Raw genomic sequence first — 24,457 nt, forward strand, 5'->3', positions numbered from 1 at the left:
CTAGGTCTTGCTTTTTGAAGGCTGGAGTGACGGTTGCTTTTCTCCAGTCCTCAGGCACCTTTGTCAGCTCCTGTTGGACATTCAGAGGTTGATTTTGCCCTTGTGAAGAGATCAGGCAGCTCCCTCAGTATAGAATCACAGAATCATAGAATCAACCAGGTTGGAACACACCTCCAAGATCATCCAGTCCAACCTAGCACCCAGTCATATCCAGTCAACCAGACCATGGCACTAAGTGCCTCAGCCAGGCTTTTCCTGAACACCTCCAGGGACGGTGACTCCACCACCCCCCTGGGCAGCCCATTCCAATGCCAATCAGTCTCTCTGCCAACAACTTCCTCCTAACATCCAGCCTGTACCTCCCCTGGCACAACTTGAGACTGTGTCCCCTTGTTCTGTTGCTGGTTGTCTGGCAGAAGAGACCAACCCCCACCTGACTACAACCTCCCATCAGGTAGTTGTAGACAGCAGTGAGGTCACCCCTGAGCCTCCTCTTCTGCAGGCTGCACATCCCCAGCTCCCTCAGCCTCTCCTCATAGGGTTTGTGTTCCAGGCCCCTCACCAGCCTTGTTGCATGAGTGCATCCCATCAGGGCCTTTGAACTTATGTATGCCCAATTTGCATAACTACTCTTGAACCTTATCCCCATCCTCCAGGGGTGAGTCTTCCTTACTAATTTCTCTGAGTCTGTAAGTGCTTAGATTTCTGAAACAAATAACCTTATTAGCAAAGACTGTGGTGAAGAGGGTGTTCAGTGCCTCAGCATTTTTCATGTTTGGTGTCACCAGGTCCCTGCTGCCTTTAGTGACAGAAACACGTTGCCCCCAGTCATTCTTTTCCCATTCATGCACTTTATAGAAGCCCTGCTTGCATTTGACAGCTCTTGCCAGATTCAGTGCTAGATGAGCTTTGGCTTTCCTAACTACATGGCAGTGTGCTGGGATGCCTTGTCTCTGTGTTGCTTACAGGTTATCTGTCCCAGCAGCTGCTTTCTGCGTGATTCCTTTTCACGCTTGTAACTTTTGCCAGAAGCTCCTTCTTCAGCTGCGTTTGCACTTGAGTTTCTCCTAACTGGAATGAACTGCTTTTGAGCTTGGAAGAGGTGAGCCTCAGATATCAGAGAGTTTTCTTGGACATCTCTTCCCTCTCAGGTCTTTTCCCTCAGTATGCAGACCCTTGGAGAGGCCAAACTTTGTTTTCCTGAAGTCAAGGGTTGTGAAATTGCTTTTTTTCCTTCCTGCTTCTCAGGAGTCACCATCTCATGATCACTGCAGCCAAGGATGCCTTTGAGTTTTAAAACCCAAATGAGTCCTTCTCTGGTCATACTTATGGAGTCCACTGTTGCACCTCTTCTTATAGGCTTCTTGTCAATTGAGTCTGGAGGCTGTTTATGATGCTGTCCAGGAACCTCCTGGATTTCTTATGCTCTTCTCTGCATTATCCCTCCAGCAGATGTTGGAGTGGTTGAAGTACATTATGAGGACCACAGCCTGCCAACTGAGGCTACTTATCTACTTGTTCTTCTGATCAGACAGCCTTTAGCAGACACCCATTACAATATCACCTGTTCTGATCTGTTCTTTCATCCTTCCCTATAACTGTTCTTGAAAGCACACCTAGATCCACCTCAGCTTTGAAAACTGAGCCTGGTACACAGTTGAAAGGCTTCAGGTGGAGCATGAGCCTTCCTTTGGGTGCCAGAAGTCTTTCAGCCTTGGCTTCCACAAAGTTTTCATTTACAATTCTGCTAAGGATAGACTTTTCCTGTGCCTGCACTACAGTTGGACTCCAAGGCCCTTGAAGCTGTAGGGTATCTTAGAAGATTGTGTCTCTTTCATCCTCTCTGATGCTGCAAAGTGATGCTCACTCCATCTCTGAACTCCTCCACTTGGTGGCACAGCTCTTCAACTACAATCTATCTGCTTCAGTAATGAAGGCTGTCTCAGCAAGCCTTAGGAGGAAGCCCTGTGCAATGCTAAATGCTTCTGGAGACTGTATTCTGGTGCATCACTACCATGCTTGAGACTGTTTTGGCTAGGTGGAACTGAGATGGGGATCTGTTCATTACATCATTTTGCACAAACTGCTGTGCCTTTTAGCAATGCTCTAGGCCTGTCAGCTGTACAGGTGTTTGGCTGTAACAAAAGCTTCCAGGCATACTGGGTGAGGAACACCCATATTAGAACATATTGGAAGCTGCTGTAATTTGCTCAGACACTCAGACCTGTGCCTCTCCTTGTCTTATCCTTACTTTGCAAATTTTCTACTCTAGTGAGACCACACTTGGAATACTGTGTCAAATTTTGGACACACCAGTTCAAGAGGGACAGGGACCTGCTGGAGAGAACCATGAGGGTGACTGGAGGACTTGAGCATCTCTCCTATGGGAAGATGCTGAGAACCCTGGGACTGTTTAGTCTGGAGAAGAGAAGGCTCAGAGAGGATCCAATCAATGCATACAAATATCTGAGGGGTGGGTGTCAAGTCACTTGAGCCAATCTGGAGCCCCCAACACAAGAAGGATGTGGAACTGTTGGAGTGAGTCCAGAGGAGGCCACAAAGATGCTCAGAGGGCTGCAGCAGCTCTGCTGTGAGGACAGGCTACCAGAGTTGGGGCTCGGTAGCCTGGAGAAGAAAAGGCTTCAAGGAGATCTTGTAGTAGCCTTTCAGTATCTGTAGGGAGCCTACAAGAAGACTGGGGAGAGACAATTTACAAGGTCTTGTAATGACAGGACAAAGAGCGATGGGTTTAAACTGGGAGAGGGGAGATTGAAACTGGATGTTAGGAAGAAGTTCTTTTCAGTGAGTGTGGTGAGACACTGACACAGGTTGCCCATGAAAGTTATGGATGCTCCCTCCCTGAAGATGTTCAAGGCTAGGTTGGATGAGGCCTTGAATGACCTGTTTTAGTGGGAGGTGTCCTTGGCTATGGCAGGGGGTTGGAACTGGATGATCTTTGAGGTCTCTTCCAACCTAAACCATTCTATGATTTTGTGAATCTCTTTTCAGTGATCACCAGTGGTAAGACAAGGAGCAACAGCTACAAACTGAAAAAGAGACAGTTTCAGCTCAACATGAGGAGAAACCTCTTCACAGTGAGGGTGACAGAGCCCTGGAGCAGGCTGCCCAGAGGTTGTGGAGTCTCCTTCTCTGGAGACTTTCAAAGCCTGTCTGCATTCCTGTGCCAACTACCCTGGGTGATGCTGCCTTGGCAGGGGGCTTGGACTGGATGATCTCTGGAGGTCCCTTCCAAACTCTAGGGTTCTGTGATTCTGTGAGTTTCTCAGAGAGCTCCCAAGAGTACCCTATTGTTCCCAGTCCCTGTTACCAGAAGCTTCCAAAGGAGATCCAAGAAATCTGTGTCAGCTGCTTGCTCTCTTGCTCATTTTCTCTTGCTATTCATTTTTACCCCTCCTTTATATGTTCTCTTTGTTCCTTTTGCTCTTCCCTTTCGTCACACTTGTTTCCTCTGCCACTCTCCCCTGCTCATATGTGCTCTTTCCCTTTCATTCACCCTTTCCCATTCACTGTTGTTTCTTTTTTACCTCTGGGATTTTTTCTACCTGTTTCTGTCTCCCTCTCCACTAACTTCTTTCTCTTTCTATCCCAATTGATTTTTCCAAGCCACAATTTCCATTTGTCTTTTTTCCTGTTCTTTTCCTCCTTACTCTTTTCCCTTCTCTCAGGATCCTTACCTCTGCCTTTTGCCTTCTTGCTCAATTTCCTTTCTTCACTTACCTGCTCCCCTCTTGTGTTTTCACTCTGTCTGCTGTCCCTCCCTTCTCTTGTAACTCTGAATCTGTCCCATCACATCTCTTTGCCTTTTGATCTTATCTTCTACTCATTATCACTGCCTCTGCTTCTGCATCTCTTGTTTGCTCCCTGACATTTCTTACTTATGCTTGCTCTTTTCCCCTCCTTTCCTTCTTGCCTGTTGTCTTACCTTTGCTTTTCTTTCCCTCTCCCTGACTCATTTATTTTGCTCTTGCTCTTCTCTATCTACTCTCTTTTATTCTCTCTCAATCACATTCTGTCTTTCTTTCCTTCTGCTTCAATTTCTTCTCTTATTGCTCTGTCTATTGTGCTTTTTGTCTTTAATTGGCCTTTCTTTCTCTGCCTTCCTGCCTCTTTTCCTCTTTTGGCATACTTTGTGCTCTCCTCTCTATCAGGCTCTCCCTTCATCTCCCTCTCATGCCAACATGTGCTCTTGCTGTCCTTCTCTCTCTCCGAACCCTTCCTCTCTCTCTTTCTGTTTCTGTTTCTGTTTCTGTTTCTGTTTCTGTTTCTGTTTCTGTTTCTGTTTCTGTTTCTGTTTCTGTTTCTCACTTACCCAGAATCTCTTTATTTCCCTTGCACCTGAAGTTTCATATATTCACAGATTGTGTCTGATTGGAAAGGACCCTCAAAGGTTGTCTTGTCTAATCTCCCTGCAGTGGGCAGGGACACCTCCAGGTAGATCAGTCTGTCCAGGTACACACTGAGTCTGATCTTCAATGTCTTCAGGGATGGGACTTCAACCACATACTGGGCAACTTGTTCAGCGTTTTACCACTCCAATTGTAAAGAACTTCCTCCCTGATGGCCAACCTAGATCTATCCTGCTCTAGTTTCAAACCATTGCCCCTTGTCCTATCACTTCAAGGCCTTCTAAAGAGTCATAGAATCACAGAATGTCTGGAACTGGAAGGGAACATGAAAGATCATCCAGTCCAACCCCCCCTGCCAGAGCAGGGTCACCTCTGCTAGATCACATAGGAATGCATCCAGGCAGGTCTTCAACATCTCCAGAAAGGCAGAGTCTATAACCCCCTAATGCTTCCAGTGTGCTGTTACCCTTATAGTTAAAGAAATCTTCCTAAAAAGGACATGTCCATCTGTGACCACATTCCAGTCATGTGAGCTGTCTCATGGTATCTCTGTGATTGCCACCAGATCATAACTCGATGGGCACACATGGATCTCTGACACCTCTTTATTCCCCATGCTGCATGCGTTGGTGTGCAGGCATTTAAGGCAGTGACCTGAACATACTGGGCCCTCTGTTCCTGCCAGGAGCAAGTCCCCAGGGACCAGAACTCTTCTCTCCTTCCTCGAAGAAGAGGTTGCTATGTGCACTCAACCTCTGCTGTGGCTGTGAACCTGCCACCACTCACTCTCTTCATTTAAGCTTCTGTCTTTCACCTGACAGGTGTGCAACACAGAGGCCTCTTGATCCTGGCTCTCAGCTTCCAGTGCTCCATGTCTGTTGTGTAGGGGTAACTGGAAGGTGAGGGAGGCCAGGAAGGGGCTTGCCTGCCTCCCCAGGCAGGGACCTGTATCCAATCCTCTCCTTTCCTTAGGCCACTTCCTTCTGCATGGTGACATGAGGGGAGGGGATTCTCTGCTTCTCAAAGAGCCTCCACCTGCTGCCTTTGCACGGTATGATTCCACCCATCTATTTCATTCCCTGATTCTTCCCAACCTTTCCACCTCCTCCTTCAGCTCCACCTCTTGGCTGAGCAATTCGCTGCTCTGTTCACAGGGCAGACAGGAGGTGTCACTGCCTCCCTTGTGAAACAAGCACCAGGGGAAGTCACTCCCTGCAGCTGGACGCCTCTGCTGCCATGGTTTTGCACAGGAGCTCAGACTGAGTTGCCACTCAGTGGCAGTGGCTTTTGGCCATGTTATAGCCCTGTCGAGTTCTCTTCTAGGAGTTCTTTCCTCAGGCTTCACTGGTTCCATGGAACCTATCAGCAACAGACAGCCTTGGCACCTCCTGGGTGCACACAAGCCCTGTTTGCTCACTCTGTGCTCTGTGGGCAGTGAGTGGCTGCCCTCCCTGAGGCATCTTATAGCCTGAATGTGTCATCACTGGTGTGTGTTTCTGCCCATGCTGTCTCAGCAGGGTAGGCAAAGAGATAGTGCTCTTCCTGGCTTAAACAATGCCCCCAAAAGACCTTTTCCTCCTCTGTTTTTGCTTTGGACCCTTTCTCCATTGCAGTCATGCCAGCCCTGAAGCTGTTCTCTGCCTGTTTGCCTGCTCCTATTTGCCAAACAAAACCAAAAGACCCAAACCTGCCTGCAGCAATGGCCACACACTCCCAGGTGTCTTGGCATGCTCCTTCCCTCCGGTACCCCACTCACTGCATTCCAACACGCAAGGAAGGTAGCTGCCTGGCAGTTGGCAGTCTGAGCACCTCTTCTGCAGGCTGAACACCCCCATTTCTTTTGGCCTGTACTTCTCTGTACTGTGGCCAGAATCAGTAACTGCTTTGTTCTGGGTGCTGTTGGGTTATCAAAGCCACCCACTTAGACCAGGTTGCATCTGTAGCACAACGCAGTCATGAACCTTTAGCTTTAAACATCCGATTCAGAACTGGCAATCAAGGAGCTGTATGAAGATGTGACTCAGTTCCAATTGCTTTGGGAGCTGATTTTACTCCTTCATAAGCTGCTAATATTTCTTTCTCTGTTGCAGTGTAATTTGCCTCTGAACTTCTGTATCCATGACTCCAGGAGCCAAGTGGTTGTTCTTCTTTTTTATTTGGATCTCTCTGCCATAGCATCCAAGTTTGACCATTCTCACTTGTAGCTGCATACAGAATGCTTTTAATATCCAGACCAGTTCAGGCAGGTCCTAAACCCATTGCATGAACTACTTCTCACTTTAATCAAAGGCTGCTTGTTGCTCAGTCCCCACCCAAAGAGTTGTTTCTCCTGCGAGTCACATCATGCAAAGGTTTAACAGTCTGACTGCATCCAGGAATGTGTAGTCTCCAAAATCCCACTGCACCCAAGAAAGATAGAGTGTCCTTTTTATTCATGGGAATTGCCATGGTAGAGACTTAGTTTATCACATTCTGTGGAATATAAGGATGACCTTCCTGCCACTGCACTCCCAGAAATTGGGTTTCTCTGGCAGGTCCTTTGACTTTAATGGCAAAACCTGCTTGCAACAGAATGCCAATTGTTCTGTTACCTTTCTCAAAAAATTCCTCAGCAGTTTGGCCTCACGTCAATGAATTGCAGATGTTCTGGAGCTTTACCTTTCTCCAATGAATTGTGGATCACGGAATGACAAATCATTGAACTGTGTTTCCACCCCTGAGGTAGTCGATTAAATGTGCACTGGATTCCTCTCCAGGCGAAAGCAAACTGAGGCCTGCATGCCTCTGCTATGGGAATAGAGAAGAAGGCATTAGCAATGTCTGTGGTTGTGTACTACTTAGGTTCCTTTGAATCCAGCTCATACTGGAGTTCATAGAATATCCAGTACAGCAGCACTTATGGGTAGAGTCAACTCATTCAAGGCATGGAAGTTGACTGTGAAATGCCAGTCTACATTTGGCTTTTGGACAGGCCAAACTGGACTGTTAAAAGGTGAATGAGTTTTGCTGATGACCTCCTGACTTTCCAATTGACAAATCAGCTTATGAGTGGGCACCGAAGAGTCATAGTTAGTTCTGTATTGTCTGTGATGCACAGTTTGAGAAGCAGTTGGCAGTTTTACATCCTCTGTGTCATGATGTCCCACAGCTGCAGGTTCATCTGCAAGTTCAGATCTAATAGACTAATTTACTATCATCAGTTTCTACAGATGCTATTTCAAAAGCCCTTTTGTAACCCTTGGGACCTTTGAAATTACCTTGTCTCAGAAGATCAGTTCCCAGAATACAAGGCACATCAGGACCAGTTACAATAGTATGTTTCTACCACTCCTTACCTGTTAGAATTATTTCAGCTTGCAACTTAGGTAACTTGAGATCCATCAGTGATTCCTGAAATAGTTACAGACTCTGTCCCTTTGCAATTTGATGACAGTAGAGTACACTGAGCACCTGTGTCAACTAAAGCCCTGTACTTCTGAACTTTTGAAGTGTCAGGCCATCTAATTAATACATTTCAATAGATTATGTTATCTCCATCATTCCTCTCATCCTCCTGGCTGCAGGCAGGGCCCCTTTAATGCTGAGCATAGACTGTAGGGTGCACACAGTGTGCATAATGTTATGGTGGGAACGATTGCAGTTGTTAGAACAATTGGAGTGGTTCTGGGAAACTGAAGAGTGACATCTACCTTTCTGACATTGTTACCCCTGGTTCTGCCACTCTGTAGTTCCCTGACTCATTTCAGAAGACCTAAAGTAAGTTGACCATCCCAGTTATTCATATTCTCACCAAATTGGTCACACAGGTTTATCCAAAGATTGGTCATACAGTTTAATCCACGTGATTGTTATTGTCTAGGTGGAGTTTGCTTCCTGCTTTGAAATGACTTTCTGGGAGGCGAAATCTGTTTCTGATGGCAGAGACATTTGCCCCTTTAAGAAGGTGAAGGATGGGTGTCTTTCTCCTTTGCCAACTTGGATATGGAGGTTTTCAATTCCTCCTTCAGCTCTTTCATGCCATCTTTTATGCCATCTTTTATTTCTGTAGCCAGAGTTTTTATGGCAGAAATTACTGATTTATGTGATCACCTCCAGCCCTCTTTTGTACCCTCTCCAGTCTGTCCATGTCAGTTTTGAATTGTGAGGACCAGAACATAGACCTCCAGATGTGATCTGGCAAGCCCTGAGTAGACTGTGTTGATCGCATCTCCATCTTTGCCAGTAGTACCCCTGTGGATGCAATCCAGGACCTGATTTACCTTACTTCTGCTGCAGCACCCTGCCAACTCATGTTCAGCACACTCGGGGCTCTTTCAGCAAGGCGGTTCCCCAGACACACAGATAGAATAGAATAGAATAGAATAGAATAGAATAGAATAGAATAGAATAGAATAGAATAGAATAGAATAGAATCAACCAGGTTGGAAGAGACCTCCAAGGTCATCCAGTCCAACCTAGCACCCAGCCCTAGCCAGTCAACCACTAAGTGCCTCAGCCAGGCTTTGCGTGAACACCTCCAGGGACAGTGCCTCCACCACCTCCCTGGGCAGCCCATTCCAATGCCAATCACTCTCTCTGGCAAGAACTTCCTCCTAACATCCAGCCTATACTTTGCCCGGCACAGTTTGAGACTGTGTCCCCTTGTTCTATTGGTGGTTGCCTGGCAGAAGAGGCCACCCCCCCACCTGGCTACAGCCTCCCTTCAGGTAGTTGTAGAGAGCAATGAGGTCTGCCCTGAGCCTTCACTTCTCCAGGCTGCACACCCCCAGCTCCCTCAGCCTCTCCTCATAGGGTTTGTGTTCCAGGCCTTTCACCAGCTTTGCCTGTACTGAGCTCTCTATTTTGTCTGTCCTGCATGCAGGACTTGGCTCTTGTTTCAGTTAGACTTCGTCCTTTTCTTGCTAGCCTGCTGTTCCAGCCTGGTAACTTACTCTCTGTAAGGGTGAGTCTCCTTTTTGATGTCTCCAGCTTACAACCTAGTTTAGTGTCATCAATAGTATATTTTAAAACCCTTTGTGGTATTATTTGTAGGGCTCTCTGTGGAAACTGGGGTTTGTTTTGTGGGCTTGTTTGTTTTTTTTGGTTTTTTTTTTTTTGTTGTTGTTTGGGAGTTTTTGTTTGGTTGGTTTTGTTTTGGGTTTTTGTTTGTTTGTTTTTTGTTTTGGTTTGATTTGGTGTGGGTTTTTTTTTTTTTTTTTTGTTTTGCTTTTGGTTTTGTTTTTTTGCCTTCCTGACTTTTAAACTACAAAACTTGTGCCAGTATCTGCCAAGTACTGTGTACAACTGGGAGATGTGCTTTGACAAGAAAAGAGTAGTTTTTTTTCCTTTCACATCTTTGGCATCATAATGTTTTTCATTTTACAAACCTTGTATACAGACTTTAATAGGATGTTAGAGAGGGACTGAGAGTTGAAAGATTTGTTGACGAAACATTGGCAGCTGGGATTTAGGAGGCCCAAGGAAGCAGAAAGTCTATTAATAGCACAATTTCTTGGCCATGTTTTTCTGCATGTTAAATATTAAATTAAAAGAGAGGATTTTTGTTGTCAGCCAGTATGTACTCTAGAATGTACTTAATGTTGTGCAGTCTAAATATGGCACGTTGGATGATGTGAATCTGTAATATTCTTTGATTCAGGAGTCTCTAAAGGCATTGTTTTTCTGGAATTAGCCATCTTCAGCATAAATATCACATGAAGTCTGGGTATGTTTTGTCATCTTCAACACATTTAGGTGTTTTATTCAAGTCCCCAAGAAGATAACTCGCTAAATGAACTCAGAAACAGAGTACTTATTTTTTCACTCCTGCTTTATGCAGGGGCCTTAATGTAGAGATAGTTCTGTCAGAATTTGGAGGTACTGTGTAATGTTTACATCCTCCTGTATTCTTCCTCTTTGAATTAGAAAAAGCATTAACTGCTTCAGAGACAGTTCTATATGGAGTAGTTACAGGTTGCTACTTTAGATTTGTCCTTTGATCTTCTGTTTTCACTAAAGCAGCATTGAAAGGTTGTGAGCATTACTCTCTAGCTCAGGAATGGTAGAATAAGTGAGTGACACCATAGATTCACAGGCTGCTAGGGCTGGAAGGGACCCTGAAAGATCATCTATTCCAACTTCAACTGCCAGAGCAGGATCATCTAGAGTAGGTCACACAGGAATGCATCCAGGTGGGTTTTGAATGTCTCCAGAGGAGACTCTGCAATGTCTCTGAGCAGCCTGCTCCACTGTTCTGTCACCCTCACAGAGAAAAAGCTTTTCCTCATGGTCACGTGGAACCTCCTATGCTCCAGCCTGCACCTGTTGCCCCTTGCCCTGTCATTGGACATCACCGAGAAGCACCTTTCACATATTTAACATTCATAAGGTCACCCCTCAGTCTCCTCCAAGCTAAAGAGCCTCAGCTTCGTCAGCCTTTCCTTGTAAGAGAGATCTTCTATTCCCTTCATCATCTTTGTGGCTCTGTGTTGGACTCTTTCGAGCAGTTCCCTGTTCTCCTTGACTTGAGAGGCCTAGAACTGAACACAATATTGCAGGTGTGGCCTCACCAGGGCAGAACAGAAGGGAGGAGAACCTCTTTCTACCTAGTAGCCACATCCCTCCTAATGCATAGGATGCCGCTTACCATCTTGGCCACAAGGACACATTGGTGGCTCCTGGTCATCCTTCTGTCCACCTAGACTCCCAGGTGATTTTCCCCAGAGCTGCTCTCTGGCAGATCAGCCCCCAACCTATACTGGTACATGGCATACTGCAACCTGCTTTCAGTGCTGTCATGGTGATGACTTCTGGAATAATTCAGGAACTAGCTGAACTAGCTGGATTGCCTTGGTCACATTATCAGCAGAAGCCCACATCTTGGTCGCCTCATTTGTTGTGGACTGGCAAAGCTTTGTACTCTGTGGTCACTCTGTGTGTGTAGAATGATCAGAAAGAGCACACAAAGTCATAATTCTTAGCTCTTCAGCAAACTGGGTGTACAGCAGAAGCAAGAAGAAAGCATGGTGCTGTGCTTGCCGAGCTAAGTCCTTGCCTTAGCATCAGGCTGGAAGACATCTGTTTGTGCTCAGCCATTCAAGTGCTGCTACTGTTTGCACAACAACAGGCATGTGAATGCATTCCCTAGCTCCATAGTAAATGGACTTGTCCTGCTACTGAACCCCACTGACAGTTTAACATTATGGATACAGCACTGCTGCATTATACTGTGGAACTGTCCAAGCCTTCCCTCTGCAGGTAGATTTCTGAGGCCTCCTGGAAGTTAAGTCAGTGTACAGGCAGAAAACAGTTCATTGTTTTTACTGTATTAGAATACAGAAATAATCGTGTCATTTATCTATCCACATAGGTGTTTACTGGGGACTTATTTGCTAATGATGCAAAGTTGAAAGGTTACTAGTAAAGGTTACTGCCTGCTTCCATTCTAGTATGAAATGTTATATCTACCTAATTCTTGAGCCACAGAAACAAACACACAGAGAATCAGTTTAAAAAAATTTATAACCAGTTTCACCATGATTAAAAGAGTAATCACTCATGCACTTCTTAACAACAACAGCATTGATCTGCCTTTAGGAGCTTTTACACAATAGGTGCTAAATGTATTGTTAGGTGTGTTAGATGGGCACAAACTAGGGAAAAATACAGGAATGAACATTTCAGTCCATTCAGTGCAGGGCTCCTGAAAGACCTAGATGTGTAAGTTCATGGATCACAGAATCACAGAATGTTAGGGCCTGGAAGTGACCTTAAAAGCTCACCCACTACTGCATCCAGTTCTGGAGCCCCCATTACAAGAAGGATGTGGAGATGCTGGAGCATGTCCAGAGAAGGGCCACAAGGATGCTCAGAGGGCTGCAGCAGCTCTGCTGTGATGACAGACTGAAAGAGTTGGGGCTGTTATGTCTGGAGAGGAGGAGGCTCCCAAGTGACCTTTTTGTGGCTTTTCAGTATCTGAAGGGGGACTACAAAAAGCTGGGGAAGGACTTTTCAGGATATCAGGGAGTGAGAGGACTAGGGGGAGTGGAGTGATGCTGGAGATGGGTAGGGTCAGGCTGGATGTGAGGAGGAAGTTGTTGGGCATGAGAGTGGTGAGAGGCTGGAATGGGTTGCCCAGGGAGGTGGTTGAGGCCCCATCCCTGAAGGTGTTTGAGGCCAGGCTGGATGGGCCTCTGGCCAACCTGATCTAGGGTAGGGGTTGGAACTAGATGATCCTTGTGGTCCCTTCCAACCCTGACTGATTCTGTGAATCTAAGCAATTCTTTGTCCTTCTTGAACTGGATGCACTCACTTGTCTCTTTTAGGATTTGGTTTTAAATGCCATCATTTGACATAATAATTGTGCTAGCCACAACCACTGAGAGTCTTCATCTAGCTGGTCTATCAAGTGCATTTTTTACTCTAGAAGATTACTACAAAAGTGCCCTGTTTTCTGACTCTAACACTTCTTTTGTTTATCCAGTTGTATCATCTAAATCCTACTGCTGAGGTTTGAACAGGATTGAGCAGAATTGAGCAGAACTGAATAGTCTGAGAAAACAAGGAGAGTAGGCTGAGTAACTGAACAGGATTAGGTCATTCTGATAAGGAGACACAGCTGCAGAAAAGTGGCCTTGGGAGGCTAGCAGAGAAGCTGCTATCTGTAGCTGAGCTGTGCAATGAGGGCTGGCTGCTCAGCCCTGGGAGCAAGCAATGTTGTGGCTAAGCTGCTGCAAAGGGGGATTAAGGGGGGTAGTTGGCCAGGTCTGCCTCTGAGCGTGTGGACAGCCCATTTCTGCTTTGTAGGCCTATCATAAGTACATACCCCTGTACTGAGCTCCACTCTATAGGTATCACACTTAGCTCCACTAAACAGATTGACCATTATGCATCACATTGGTGTAAGCCTGGTGTCTCTCCCTCTCCTGCATGGCCTAGAAGAGAGGCCAACTCGACATGCGTGGTGACCCACACACACACACACAGAGTATCGCCAAGGTTGGAAGAGACCTCACAGATCATCAAGTCCAACCCTTTACCACAGAGCTCAAGGCTAGACCATGGCACCAAGTGCCACGTCCAACCTTGCCTTGAACTGCCCCAGGGACGGCAGCTCCACCACCTCCCTTGAGTAACCCAGTGTCTGGTATGGTGCCCTTCTGGGCACCTTCTCGTGCCTGGGGGAGGGCTGAAACACAGGTGGTTTAGAGTGTGGGGGGCTTGCCTGTTGGCGACGGTAGCCAGCCCCATCGGAGAGAGTTGGGGAATTTGTGGATCCACATGTAATTTACAAGCGGGCAAAGGTCGTCACTGCCATCGCAGTGGAAAGGAGCTGCCAAAAAATGTTAATGCAGCTTGTGGAAAAGAGGGGTGTTCCCCTGAAGGAGGGGGACGTAGTTAAGTTGCTGCTATGGACTATTAACACCTTCTTTGCCTCAATCTTCACTAGTGGGACAGGTTGTCTCCAGGACAGCTGGACTCCTGAAGTGGCGGATGGAGTCAGGGACCAGTACAGTCCCCCTCTAATCCATGAGGAAGCAGTAAGGGACCTGCTGAGACGCTTGGATCCTCACAAGTCCATGGGACCGGATGGGATCCACCCTAGGGTGCTGAGAGAGCTGGCAGCTGAGCTGGCCAAGCCACTCTCCATCATTTATCAGCAGTCCTGGCTCACTGGAGAGGTCACTGAAGACTGGAAGCTGCCAATGTGATTCCCATTCACAAGAAGGGTCATAAGGAGGAGCCAGAAAACTACAGACCTGTGAGCCTGAGCTCAGTGCCAGGCAAGGCCATGGAACAGGTCATCTTGGGTGCCATCACAAAGCACCTACAGGATAGCCAAGGGATCAGGCCCAGCCAGCATGGGTTTAGGAAGGGCAGGTCCTGCCTCACCATCCTGATCTCCTTTTATGATCAGGTTACCTGCATGGTGAATGTGGGGAAGGCTGTGGATGTAGTCTACCTGGACTTCAGCAAAGCCTTTGACACTGTCTGCCACAGGAAGCTCCTGGCCAAGCTGGCAGCTCATGGCTTGGACAGATTCACTCTGTGCTGGATCAAGAACTGGCTGGATGTCAGAGCCCAGAGAGTGGTGGTGAATGGTGCCACATGCAGTTGGCAGCTGTCACTAGTGGTGTTCCCCAAGGATCAGTGCTGGGCCCAGTCCTGTTCAACATCTTTATTGATGATCTGGATGAGGGCATTGAGTCCAGCATCAGTAAGTTTGCAGATGACACCAAGCTAGGAGCAGGTGTTGATCTGTTGGAAGTAGGAGAGCCCTGCAGAGGGACCTGGACAGGCTGGATGGGTGGGCAGAGGCCAATGGGATGAGACTGAACAAGGCCAAGTGCAGGGTTCTGCACTTTGGCCACAACAACCCCAAGCAGCACTATAGGCTGGGGACTGAGTGGCTGGAGAGCAGCCAGGAGGAAAGGGACCTGGGGGTACTGATAGATAGTAGCTGAAGTTGAGCCAGCAGTGTGCCCAGGTGGCCAAGAGAGCCAATGGCATCCTGGCCTGCATCAGGAACAGTGTGGCCAGTAGGACAAGGGAGGTTCTTCTGCCCCTGTACTCAGCACTGGTCAGGCCACACCTTGAGTCCTGTGTCCAGTTCTGGGCCCCTCAATTCAAGAGAGATGTTGAGGTGCTGGAACATGTCCAGAGAAGGGCAACGAAGCTGGTGAGGGGCCTGGAACACAAATCCTATGAGGAGAGGTTCTTATTACTGTCTACAACTACCTGAAGGGACATTGTAGCCAGGTGGGGTTGGTCTCTTTTCTCAGACAACCAGCAATAGAACAAGGGGACACAGTCTCAAGTTGTGCCAGGGTAGGTATAGGCTGGATGTTAGGAAGAAGTTCTTCACAGAGAGAGTGATTGGCATTGGAATGGGCTGCCCAGGGAGGTGGTGGAGGCACCGTCCCTGGGGGTCTTCAAGAAAAGCCTGGATGAGGCACTCAGTGCCATGGTCTGGTTGACTGGCTAGGGCTGGGTGCTAGGTTGGCCTGGATGATCTTGGAGGTCTCTTCCAACCTGGTTGATTCTATCATTGATTCTATGATTCTATTTAAGACTTAAGCCCCAGAAATGTTGAGTTGGCCTCTCTTCTAGGCTGTGCAGGAAAGGGAGAGACGCCAGGCATGTACTTTTGACAGGCTTACAAAGCAGAAATGGGCTGTCCACACGCTCAGAGGCAGACCTGACCAACCACCCCCCTTAATCCCCCTTTGCAGCAGCTTAGCCACAACATTGCTTGTTCCCAGGGCTGAGCAGCCAGCCCTCATAGCACAGCTCAGCTACAGACAGCAGCCTCTCTGCCAGCCTCCCAAGGCCACTTTTCTGCAGCTGTGCCTCCTTATCAGAATGACCTAAGTCAGTTACTCAGCCTACTCTCCTTGTTTTCTCAGACTGTTCAGTTCTGCTCAGTTCTGTTCAATCCTGCTCAAACCCTGGCATCCTAAAAATACTTATATGAGCACGAAACCAGATGAAACAGAGTGAACTGCAGTTTCCTCAATTCTTGTCCACAAAATCATTTATTAAACATAAAGCTGTTTATTTACACAAACTCTCCGAAGACTGAGGTTGCTAATTCAGGAGATGGAAGTGGCCTGGTTCACTCCCAAGTCACAGTTTCTTTGCCAAAGCAATGAGGGAGATCATTCAGCTCTGTTTTCATGACCTCTTCTTCCTTACAGGCAAGGCCTTGGGAATTTTGATCTCCACTGGAAAATAGGACTGCATCCTAATTATTTTAATTTAAAGAAGAATAAGTTCAGTGGTTTATGTAGAGCACTGCATTCTGTGCTTACTTACACATAAGTGACTAATTTACATCTCACATCAGTGTCAATCATCTAAAATTTGTATTGCTTGGAGCAAGATCAGAATTAAAAACTGGGAGGAGCAGAACAGATTCTCAGATCAGGATTTCAGTGTAAATAATTTCTGCTTTTCACCAATGCTTTTGGGAACTGATGATGTAAAATACTTTGATAGGGAGAGGAAAATGACCTGCTTATTATTCCAGTCCAATAGGATTATTCCTTCTATTTTTTTTTTTCCACCCTGGACAGGAAAACATCTGAATTTGGTGTGAATTAGTCTCTGCAGATGTGGTTTGGGGAAACTGGACATGTGCCAACCCAGCATCATTGCTGAAAGTTGGCATCTCATGGATTTATGGCCTTAAATTTTGCCACATTAGGTTCAAATTGGGTATTAGGAAAAGTTTTCTTTGCGTAATAGGTAATCAAGCATTGGAATAGGCTGCCTAGGGAAGTGGTGGAGTCGTTGTCCCTAGAGACAGTTAAAAAGATGTGTTGTGATGGTTTGGGTGTTAACCACCCCCCCTACTCTTATGAAATCACCCAGACTAGACTCAGATGAGCTGGAAATTTAGGAATGAAGCTGTATTTACAGCTTAGCACAATATACAAGCGTACATACACAAATATATACAGTTATATACAAATTAAAAGTAACACAGAAACACAAAACCCCTCATCCCCAGGAGGGCTCCCAACCCAAATCCCCTTCCCTCTTCCTCTTTCCCTCCCTTCAGAAATAACCAGATCAACCCATATATAGCTCACATGATAAATCTGGAGATCTGAGGGGAGATGTCAAAAAGAACAACAACAATAAAAGATGATAAGGAGATTAGAGGAAAAAGGAGTTAGGTGGATTAGAGAGTTAAATACAGAGTCAGCCACAGAGACCAGACTGCCAGAAAGAAGGCACAGCCAGAAGTGAGAGCTAAGAAGAGTGTGAGAAGTGATCCTCTTAGCTATATTTTGACTAGTTGCATTTCTCAGCAGAAAAACTGAGTGATATAGATTACTGTTGTTTGCTTTTCTTCTCACAGTTAAGGATTTAATTTCTCTCAGTGAAATATTTCAGTTAGTCTCAAACCAGCACACGTGTGGATGTTGTGCCTAGAGACATGGTGTAGTGATAGTTGTGAGATTCCAAGCTTGAGGTCAGCAGTTGGACTCAGTGATCTCAGATCTCTTTCAAACTCAAGAATTCTATGGTTCTATGGGAAGTGCAGAAAATTCTTTTCACTTCCATTTTCATCTGACTTCTGACACTGTTCAGGACACCTCCTTGTGGGAGATTGGGACCATGTAGGTTACATGTGGGGCAGACGTTTCTTGCAGTCCAGTGGGCTCAGCCAAGCTAAGGCATTTCTCACGTGAGCCTGAGAACAGGGAATCCTCTAGATAATGTTGTGTTAGCTAGCTCAACACATTTTTCTAATAGCACAGTTTTATGTTGCTTTGTGCAGTGGGACTAGGTGTGGGCAGCAGCATACTCCAGCAAGATTATGTGCTTCATGAGAGGAGCAGACTCCATCTGATTATCCATTGTGCAGGCTAGGCACTTTGTCAAGAGTACTGAGGTCTTTCTTCCCTGCCTCTAGATCATGTGGAAGGCTAACCAGAGACAAAGCTGCCTTGAAAGCTGCATAATGGAGGCTTTTTAAGAATTAAAACACAGTATATTACATCGCAGAACCTTCTAAGTGTAAGGTGGAATTAACTGAGTGCCTTTAATTGTGGTGACAGTTGCTGTGCTTACACTTCATATACTTAGGCATTAAGTGATATATAAAGGTGAAAAGCACAAGCCTTGCTGATTACATTGCTGCACCAATAACATTTTCTGACACAAAGTGGAGATCTGTGGGTGTGCTATAGAGTCACGCTAACCTGACACGCTGTGACCTAGGCAAGTGCTCTGTGTGGTGGGTGGAGGACTGGCTGACAGGCTGTACCCAGAGGGTGGTAATAAATAGCTCTTTCTCAAACTGGCAGCCTGTCACTACTGGGGTCCCCAAGGATCAACACTGGGACCAACACTGTTTAATAACTTCATTAATGATTTGGATACTGAAACTAAGAGCATTCTGATAAAGTTTGCTGGCAACACATAAATAAGTGGGGAAGTCGACACCCCAGAAGGGAGAGCCACCCTCCACAGGGAGATCTTGACAGGCTGGTTGAGTGGGCAAGAAGGAACTGTATGAAGTTTAATGAGGCCAAGTGTAGGGTCTTGCTCTTAGTAACACAGAACACAGGAATTCAGCTCAAACTGGGAGCCACCTGGCTTGAGAGCTGCACTGTGGAGAGAGGCCTGGGGCTTTTGGTGGACAAAGGGCTCAGTATTTGTGAACAGCATGTTGTGGTGGCAAAGAAAGCCAACAGGATACTGAGTTGCATTAATAAGGGTGTCACAAGCAGGGATAAAGATATCATTCTCCCACTCTACTCAATACTGGTCAGGCCTCTCCTTGAGCACTTGTAATGGCAGTATGGGTGGGATTTATTTCAAAATTAATATTATTTATTCTTTTGTATATTAATATATTTAATCTCAGTGCATTACCTATTTTTAATCAGGTTCTTTGCACGGTCATTAAAAATATTGCACAGAGGAAAACTGAGGATCTAGAACACTTAAGAAATAACTAGCAAGAATATAACAAACATTAAACTCTTAGAACTGGAAGAGAGGTTATCACTGTCAATTACACAGCTTGCCCACTAGAGGGACTTGAGAAGCTCTTTTCTCCTTAAGACAGAAGGCACTTGGATTCAGTTAAAGAGAGGCTTTAGGCATTTACTCTCAAAATGTTACCTCTCTATTACTGGGACTAACTACAGTTTCCAGAACACTTGCAGAGAGTTCTGTTGGTATCTTGATAGTCATTGATCTTCCCAGGCTCTAACAGGGTGCTGGGAGAGAGACAGATGATCTCTGACCTGATCCTGGTTCCTCTTTGACTCCAGATTTGGCATGGAGGTTTGCAGAGGTGCAGGACAGATGTCTTGCAGATGTGCAGGCATGCATAATGTCATGCTGGCTAAGTGAGCCTATCATGTGAAAGCACTTGCTGGCTACTCCCTAGTAAACTCGAGGCACAGCAAGTTTCCAGGTAGACAAACCCAAAGTATCAGAGCTTGTTTTTATGTAGCAGGCAGAGCATGGAAGGATACGATGGCAGAGAGCAATGAGGTAGAAGCACAATAAGGCAGAAACACATTGTGTTTGCCTGCTCATTTCTTTTCATCAATGCAGCCTGAGACTAATGGCTCCTTGGCCACAGATCAGCCAATCAGAATGGCAGTTTGCCAAACTTAACAATATTAGGTAAAGTCAGGGCTTACTTTTACCCTTTTAGGACAGAACACAAATGCATAAACATGTGAGGGTACCCTGTTTACAAGCTTGTAAGGAGAAGAGACTTGAAGGCAACAGGCCTTTGTCTTCCTTTCCTGTGGTGCTTCTCACAACAGTAGAAGGAGGAGAGCAGAAAACATGTTTGGATAAACCAGGACATATTTAGGCCTATGTTGGCCTTCCATGACAACACTGTGTGCAGTTTTGGTCCCTGATATACAAGAAGGATGCAGACAGGCTGGGAAGGGTCTGGAGAAGGGCCACAGGAATGACCAGAGGACTGGCAGACCTGCCATGTGAAGGGAGGCTGAGAGAACTGGGTTCGTTCAGCCTTGAGAAGAGAAGGCTTAGGGCACACCTCATAACCACATACAACTACATAAAGGGAGGCTATCATGGGGAGGGAGACTCCCTCTTTACAAAGAGTCACATGGTAGAGACAAGGGGTAAAGGGCACAAGTTACTACTGGGAAGATTAAGACTGGATGCCAAAAAAAGTGTCACCAAACTACGAAACATTGGGACAAAATCCCAAGGGAAGTGGTGGATCCCCCTCCATTAGGCAGTCTCAAGGCCCAGCTTGACAAAATGCTGGACTACTGCATTTATACTATATTCTTACCCTGAAAGGTTGGACTGGATGAGCTTTGAGGTCCCTTCCAACCTGGTATTCTATGTGAATCTATGAGTAAAGAGTGGAGGAGCTCAGATGTCTTTACTAAGCTTCCCTGACAATGAACTCTTCTGTTTTTGTTACCAGGAGTTCCGCAGCAGTGGGTCACGGCTGCTTCTGCTACGCCCTGATGCGTTCCATCCCAGTTGCCATCTACATTGTTTTGGTGACAGGTCTGCGTTACCACTTGTTCATATGGAGTGTTTTCTCACCAAAACTACTGTATGAGGGAGTGCATGTCTTCATCACGGCTGCTGTCTGCCTCTTCTTCACAGCCATGGATCAGAACCACTCCCAGAAGGTGCAGGATTGAAAGCCAGCATGCGCTACACAGTTCTGCATTGCGAGGTCCAGTGTGTGGCTGCAGTGGAAGAAGGAAAAAAAATAACAGCTTTAAATTTGTTGTGCAGGATTTGAAGAGTGACCTTGTTTGTTTCAATCGAGAACAGGGTTTGAAGGGTGTGCTACATCTTAAAACAGAGTTTGCTTTGAAAATGCTGAATTGAAATAAACTTCTTTTTTGTGGGTGACTTTTGTTATGTGGCTGTCATTACAGCCATCTCCATGGCAATATTACCACATCTGAATTTTGACAATATTATGGTAAATACTGACCAATGCCTCCTAGGCACTGAAAAGTCTTCTGTGTATACAATTGTGGGGTTTTTTTAAACTTTCTTAGACTACAAATCCTAAAAATACTGCAGGATTTCTTGGTGCTGTTCACAGCTGTTGGTTGTTTTCATTAGTTTGTTTTGCTTCTCCTGTGTGCATTGAAATTATTGTTGAATTATTGCACAGATACCTCTGGTAAGAGACTTTGTTTGTTTGTTTATTTGTTTGCATAGACAGCATTTCTGCTTAAAGGTAGGGTTTTGTACTTAGAATATGTGCAATCATTAGTCATAATGGTTTTCAATCTGCACTTCAGGCAATGGATAAGAAAAGCTAATGAGCCAAGAAAGCACTGAGTCTTCTGTGGAGTCCATTCACTGATGAAATGTTGTGTTTCTTTCTATTGATGTGTAAATATTAAATCAGGTTGGTGGCAGCTGCACTGAAAATTTTATCATATTTGCCACAACAGGGTACAGAGTTATGAACCATGAATGGGAAAGAAGTTTAATGAGCCGAATTACTCTCAGAAGAAAAGGTGTGTTTGCATCACCTTTGTCCTAGTGACCTGTCTAGCCACTTCACTTGAACGTGCTGCAATTAACTCCTGACAGTGTCATTTTCCTTCCTTCTGTCAGGAAGATAGACACTGCTGACTGTCCTGTCTGTATTCTTGATGTAGGGTTTTTCCTTTGCTTCCTATTTTTTTCCATGTTAGCAGCAAATAGGATGTAATCTGGATGTATAACAAGTGTAGCAAAAGAAAAGCATAAAGACAACTTAAACTTACGTTGTAAACCTGGAAATAAGCAAGCATTTTAAGCCCTCTGTAGCTGGCAGCGCACTCATTAGGATCACTGATATGTTCTACATCTCCTGTTTCAGATAAGGCAGATCTCAGAAAGCAGGCTTCTAGTTTTTATACCTTAATAATAGGCCATTTGATTACTAATAATGAAAATTGTTTTCCAACATGGAACCAACAGGATTTTCAGTGTCCTGGACATGCATTGCTGTTCATCTGGATCTTTATGTTATTCACTGTGACCTGTTGGAAGTTTGAAAATTAAATACCTTTAATAAATTGGGGATTTTTTTCACTGCAAATCATGAAGTGTTCAAAAGAGTTTTTGTTTGTAAGTGTTGTGCCATTTTCATCATTCATGCTGCCATAATTTTCAGTGTTTTTCTGGTTACCTGTTGCTTAGCAACCGCATGGGGGTTATCAACATCTTCTTTGTTTGCTTGCATGGTTAATTCCTAAGCAGTCCTCCCACATATAGGAGACTTACTTCCTGAAGTTGTTTTCCTGGCTTCAACCTGAGAGTTAAGCCTGTGGTTCCTGCATTTTGCCTGATGAGGTACACAGGTTCACCTCAAATGATCTGTTACCTCCCAATGCCTGTGGAGAAGGACCTGGGAGTGCTGGTGGACAAGAAGTTGTCCATGGAACTGCAATGTGCCCTTGTGGCCGAGAATGTCAGTGGGATCCTGTGGTGCAGCAAGAGGAGTGTGGCCAGTGGAGGCTCCCCTCCTGCTGTGCTCTGCCGTGCTGAGACCCCGCCTGCAATATTGCCTTCAGTTTTGGGCTCCCCACTTCAGGAGGGACAGAATCTACTGGAGAGAGTCTGTGATGTTTTGTATGTTACTCCACACTCTGAAAATCACCCAGACCAGACTCAGCAGCACTGGAAATTGAATGAAACTTTATATTTACAGCTTAGCACAATAGACAAGCAGGTAGCTACAGTATGTACAGAAATAGACAAGATAAAAAGTAACACAGAAACACAACATCCGTCTCAGAAACCTTAGTCCCCAGGAGAGACTCTCAACCATCCTTCCACCTTCTCCCCACCCCTTTACCTTACCTGACACTCAAGATAGTTTGGAGGGTCGGCCAGGGGTGTTAGGAAGTAGGTGGATTGGTCACACGGACGTCAGGTTAAGTTAGAGAGAGAAGTTCAGCCCCAAAGAGTCAGAGAGCAACTCTGTTACCTATGTTTGCTTTCTTGTTCTTATACACCTCAGCAGGCCTATGACTAAAGTAGGCATCACCACTGTTTCCTTTGCACAGGCTGTAATCTAATTCTTACAACTACCTGAAGGGAGGCTGTAGCCAGGTGGGGGGTGGCCTCTTCTCCCAGGCAACCAGCAATAGAACAAGGGGACACAGTCTCAAGTTGTACCAGGGTAGGTATAGGCTGGATGTTAGAAGGAAGTTCTTCCCAGAGAGAGTGATTTCCCATTGGAATGGGCTGCCCAGGGAGGTGGTGAAGGCACCGTCCCTGGGGGTCTTCAAGAAAAGCCTGGATGAGGCACTTGGTGCCATGGTCTGGTTGACTGGCTAGGGCTGGGTGCTAGGTTGGACTGGATGATCTTGGAGGTCTCTTCCAACCTGGTTGATTCTATGATTCTATGATTCCATGATTCCATGATTCTCACCAAAGCATTCTGGATAGGCTTAATCTAGCACAGAGTCCAAGGGAGAGTTATGAAGGAGCTGGAGCACTGCCTTGTGAGGAGAGGCTGAAGGACCTGAGGCTGTCTGATCTGGTGAAAGAAGACAGTTTAGAGGTGATCTAATCAATGTTTATAGGTTACCCAGAGAGGTTGTGGAATCTTCTTCTCTGGAGACTCTCAAGACTTGTCGGGAAATGTTCCTGTGTGACCTGCTCTGGCAGGAAGGGTTGGAATCGACGGTGTGTGGAGGTCCCTTCCAACCCCTAACATCCTGTGATCCTATGAATATTTGATAAAAAGCTTAGGTTTCTACTAGAAGTAGATGAGTTCCTTCAGCAGTCTCTCCTCACTGAGTTAACACTGCTGTCTCTTTCCCACTGACAGGGTGCTGATGACACATTTTCAGCTTCAGGAGTAAATTCAAACTGTAGCTTTAAGTACACTGTTTTTTCATGATGTTGCTTTTAAAGAACGAGGGTACTAGGCACTTAGAGGTGGTCTTCAGCAAATAACACTTAGTGTCAAGATGGACCATGTATGGCAAAACTTTCATCACCTATGCCTTTCTAATGCCTCAGTTTTGACCACTGCAGTGTATCAGTAAGTTTGCAGATGACACCAAGCTAGGAGCAGGTGTGGATCTGTTGGAGAGTAGGAGAGCCCTGCAGAGAGACTTGGCCAGGCTGGATGGGTGGGCAGAGGCCAATGGGATGAGATCAAACAAGGTCAAGTGCAGGGTTCTGCACTTTGGCCACAACAACCCCAAGCAGCACTACAGGCTGGGGACAGAGTGGCTGCAGAGCAGCCAGGAAGAAAGCAACCTGGGGGTACTGGTAGACAGTTGCTGAAGATGAGCCAGCAGTGTGCCCAGGTGGCCAAGAGAGCCAAAGGCATCCTGGCCTGCATCAGGAACAGTGTGGCCAGTAGGACAAGGGAGGTTCTTCTGCCCCTGTACTCAGCACTGGTCAGGCCACACCTTGAGTACTGTGTCCAGTTCTGAGCCCCTCAATTCAAGAGAGATGTTGAGGTGCTGGAACGTGTCCAGAGAAGGGCAACGAAGCTGATGAGGGGCCTGGAGCACAAACCCTATGAGGAGAGGCTGAGGGAGCTGGGGGTGTTTAGCCTGGAGAAGAGGAGGCTCAGGGCAGACCTCATTGCTGTCTACAACTACCTGATG

The 24,457-nt window shown here is 46.0% G+C and overlaps 1 protein-coding gene across 1 annotated transcript in view; it reads left to right on the top strand.

The window, feature by feature from the left end:
- PIGG (phosphatidylinositol glycan anchor biosynthesis class G (EMM blood group)) overlaps window positions 1-21,924 on the top strand; it is a 139,384-nt gene extending 117,460 nt beyond the window's left edge. Inside the window, exon 13 of the mRNA XM_064176707.1 lies at window positions 20,290-21,924. Within this exon, the coding sequence (XP_064032777.1) occupies window positions 20,290-20,515 (226 nt within the window). The 3' untranslated portion in view covers window positions 20,516-21,924. The remainder of the gene's footprint in view (window positions 1-20,289) is intronic.
- The last annotated feature ends 2,533 nt before the right edge of the window (window positions 21,925-24,457 follow it).

Source organism: Pogoniulus pusillus, chromosome Z (assembly GCF_015220805.1).
Source record: "Pogoniulus pusillus isolate bPogPus1 chromosome Z, bPogPus1.pri, whole genome shotgun sequence".
In the NCBI taxonomy this organism is placed as follows: Eukaryota; Metazoa; Chordata; class Aves; order Piciformes; family Lybiidae; genus Pogoniulus; species Pogoniulus pusillus.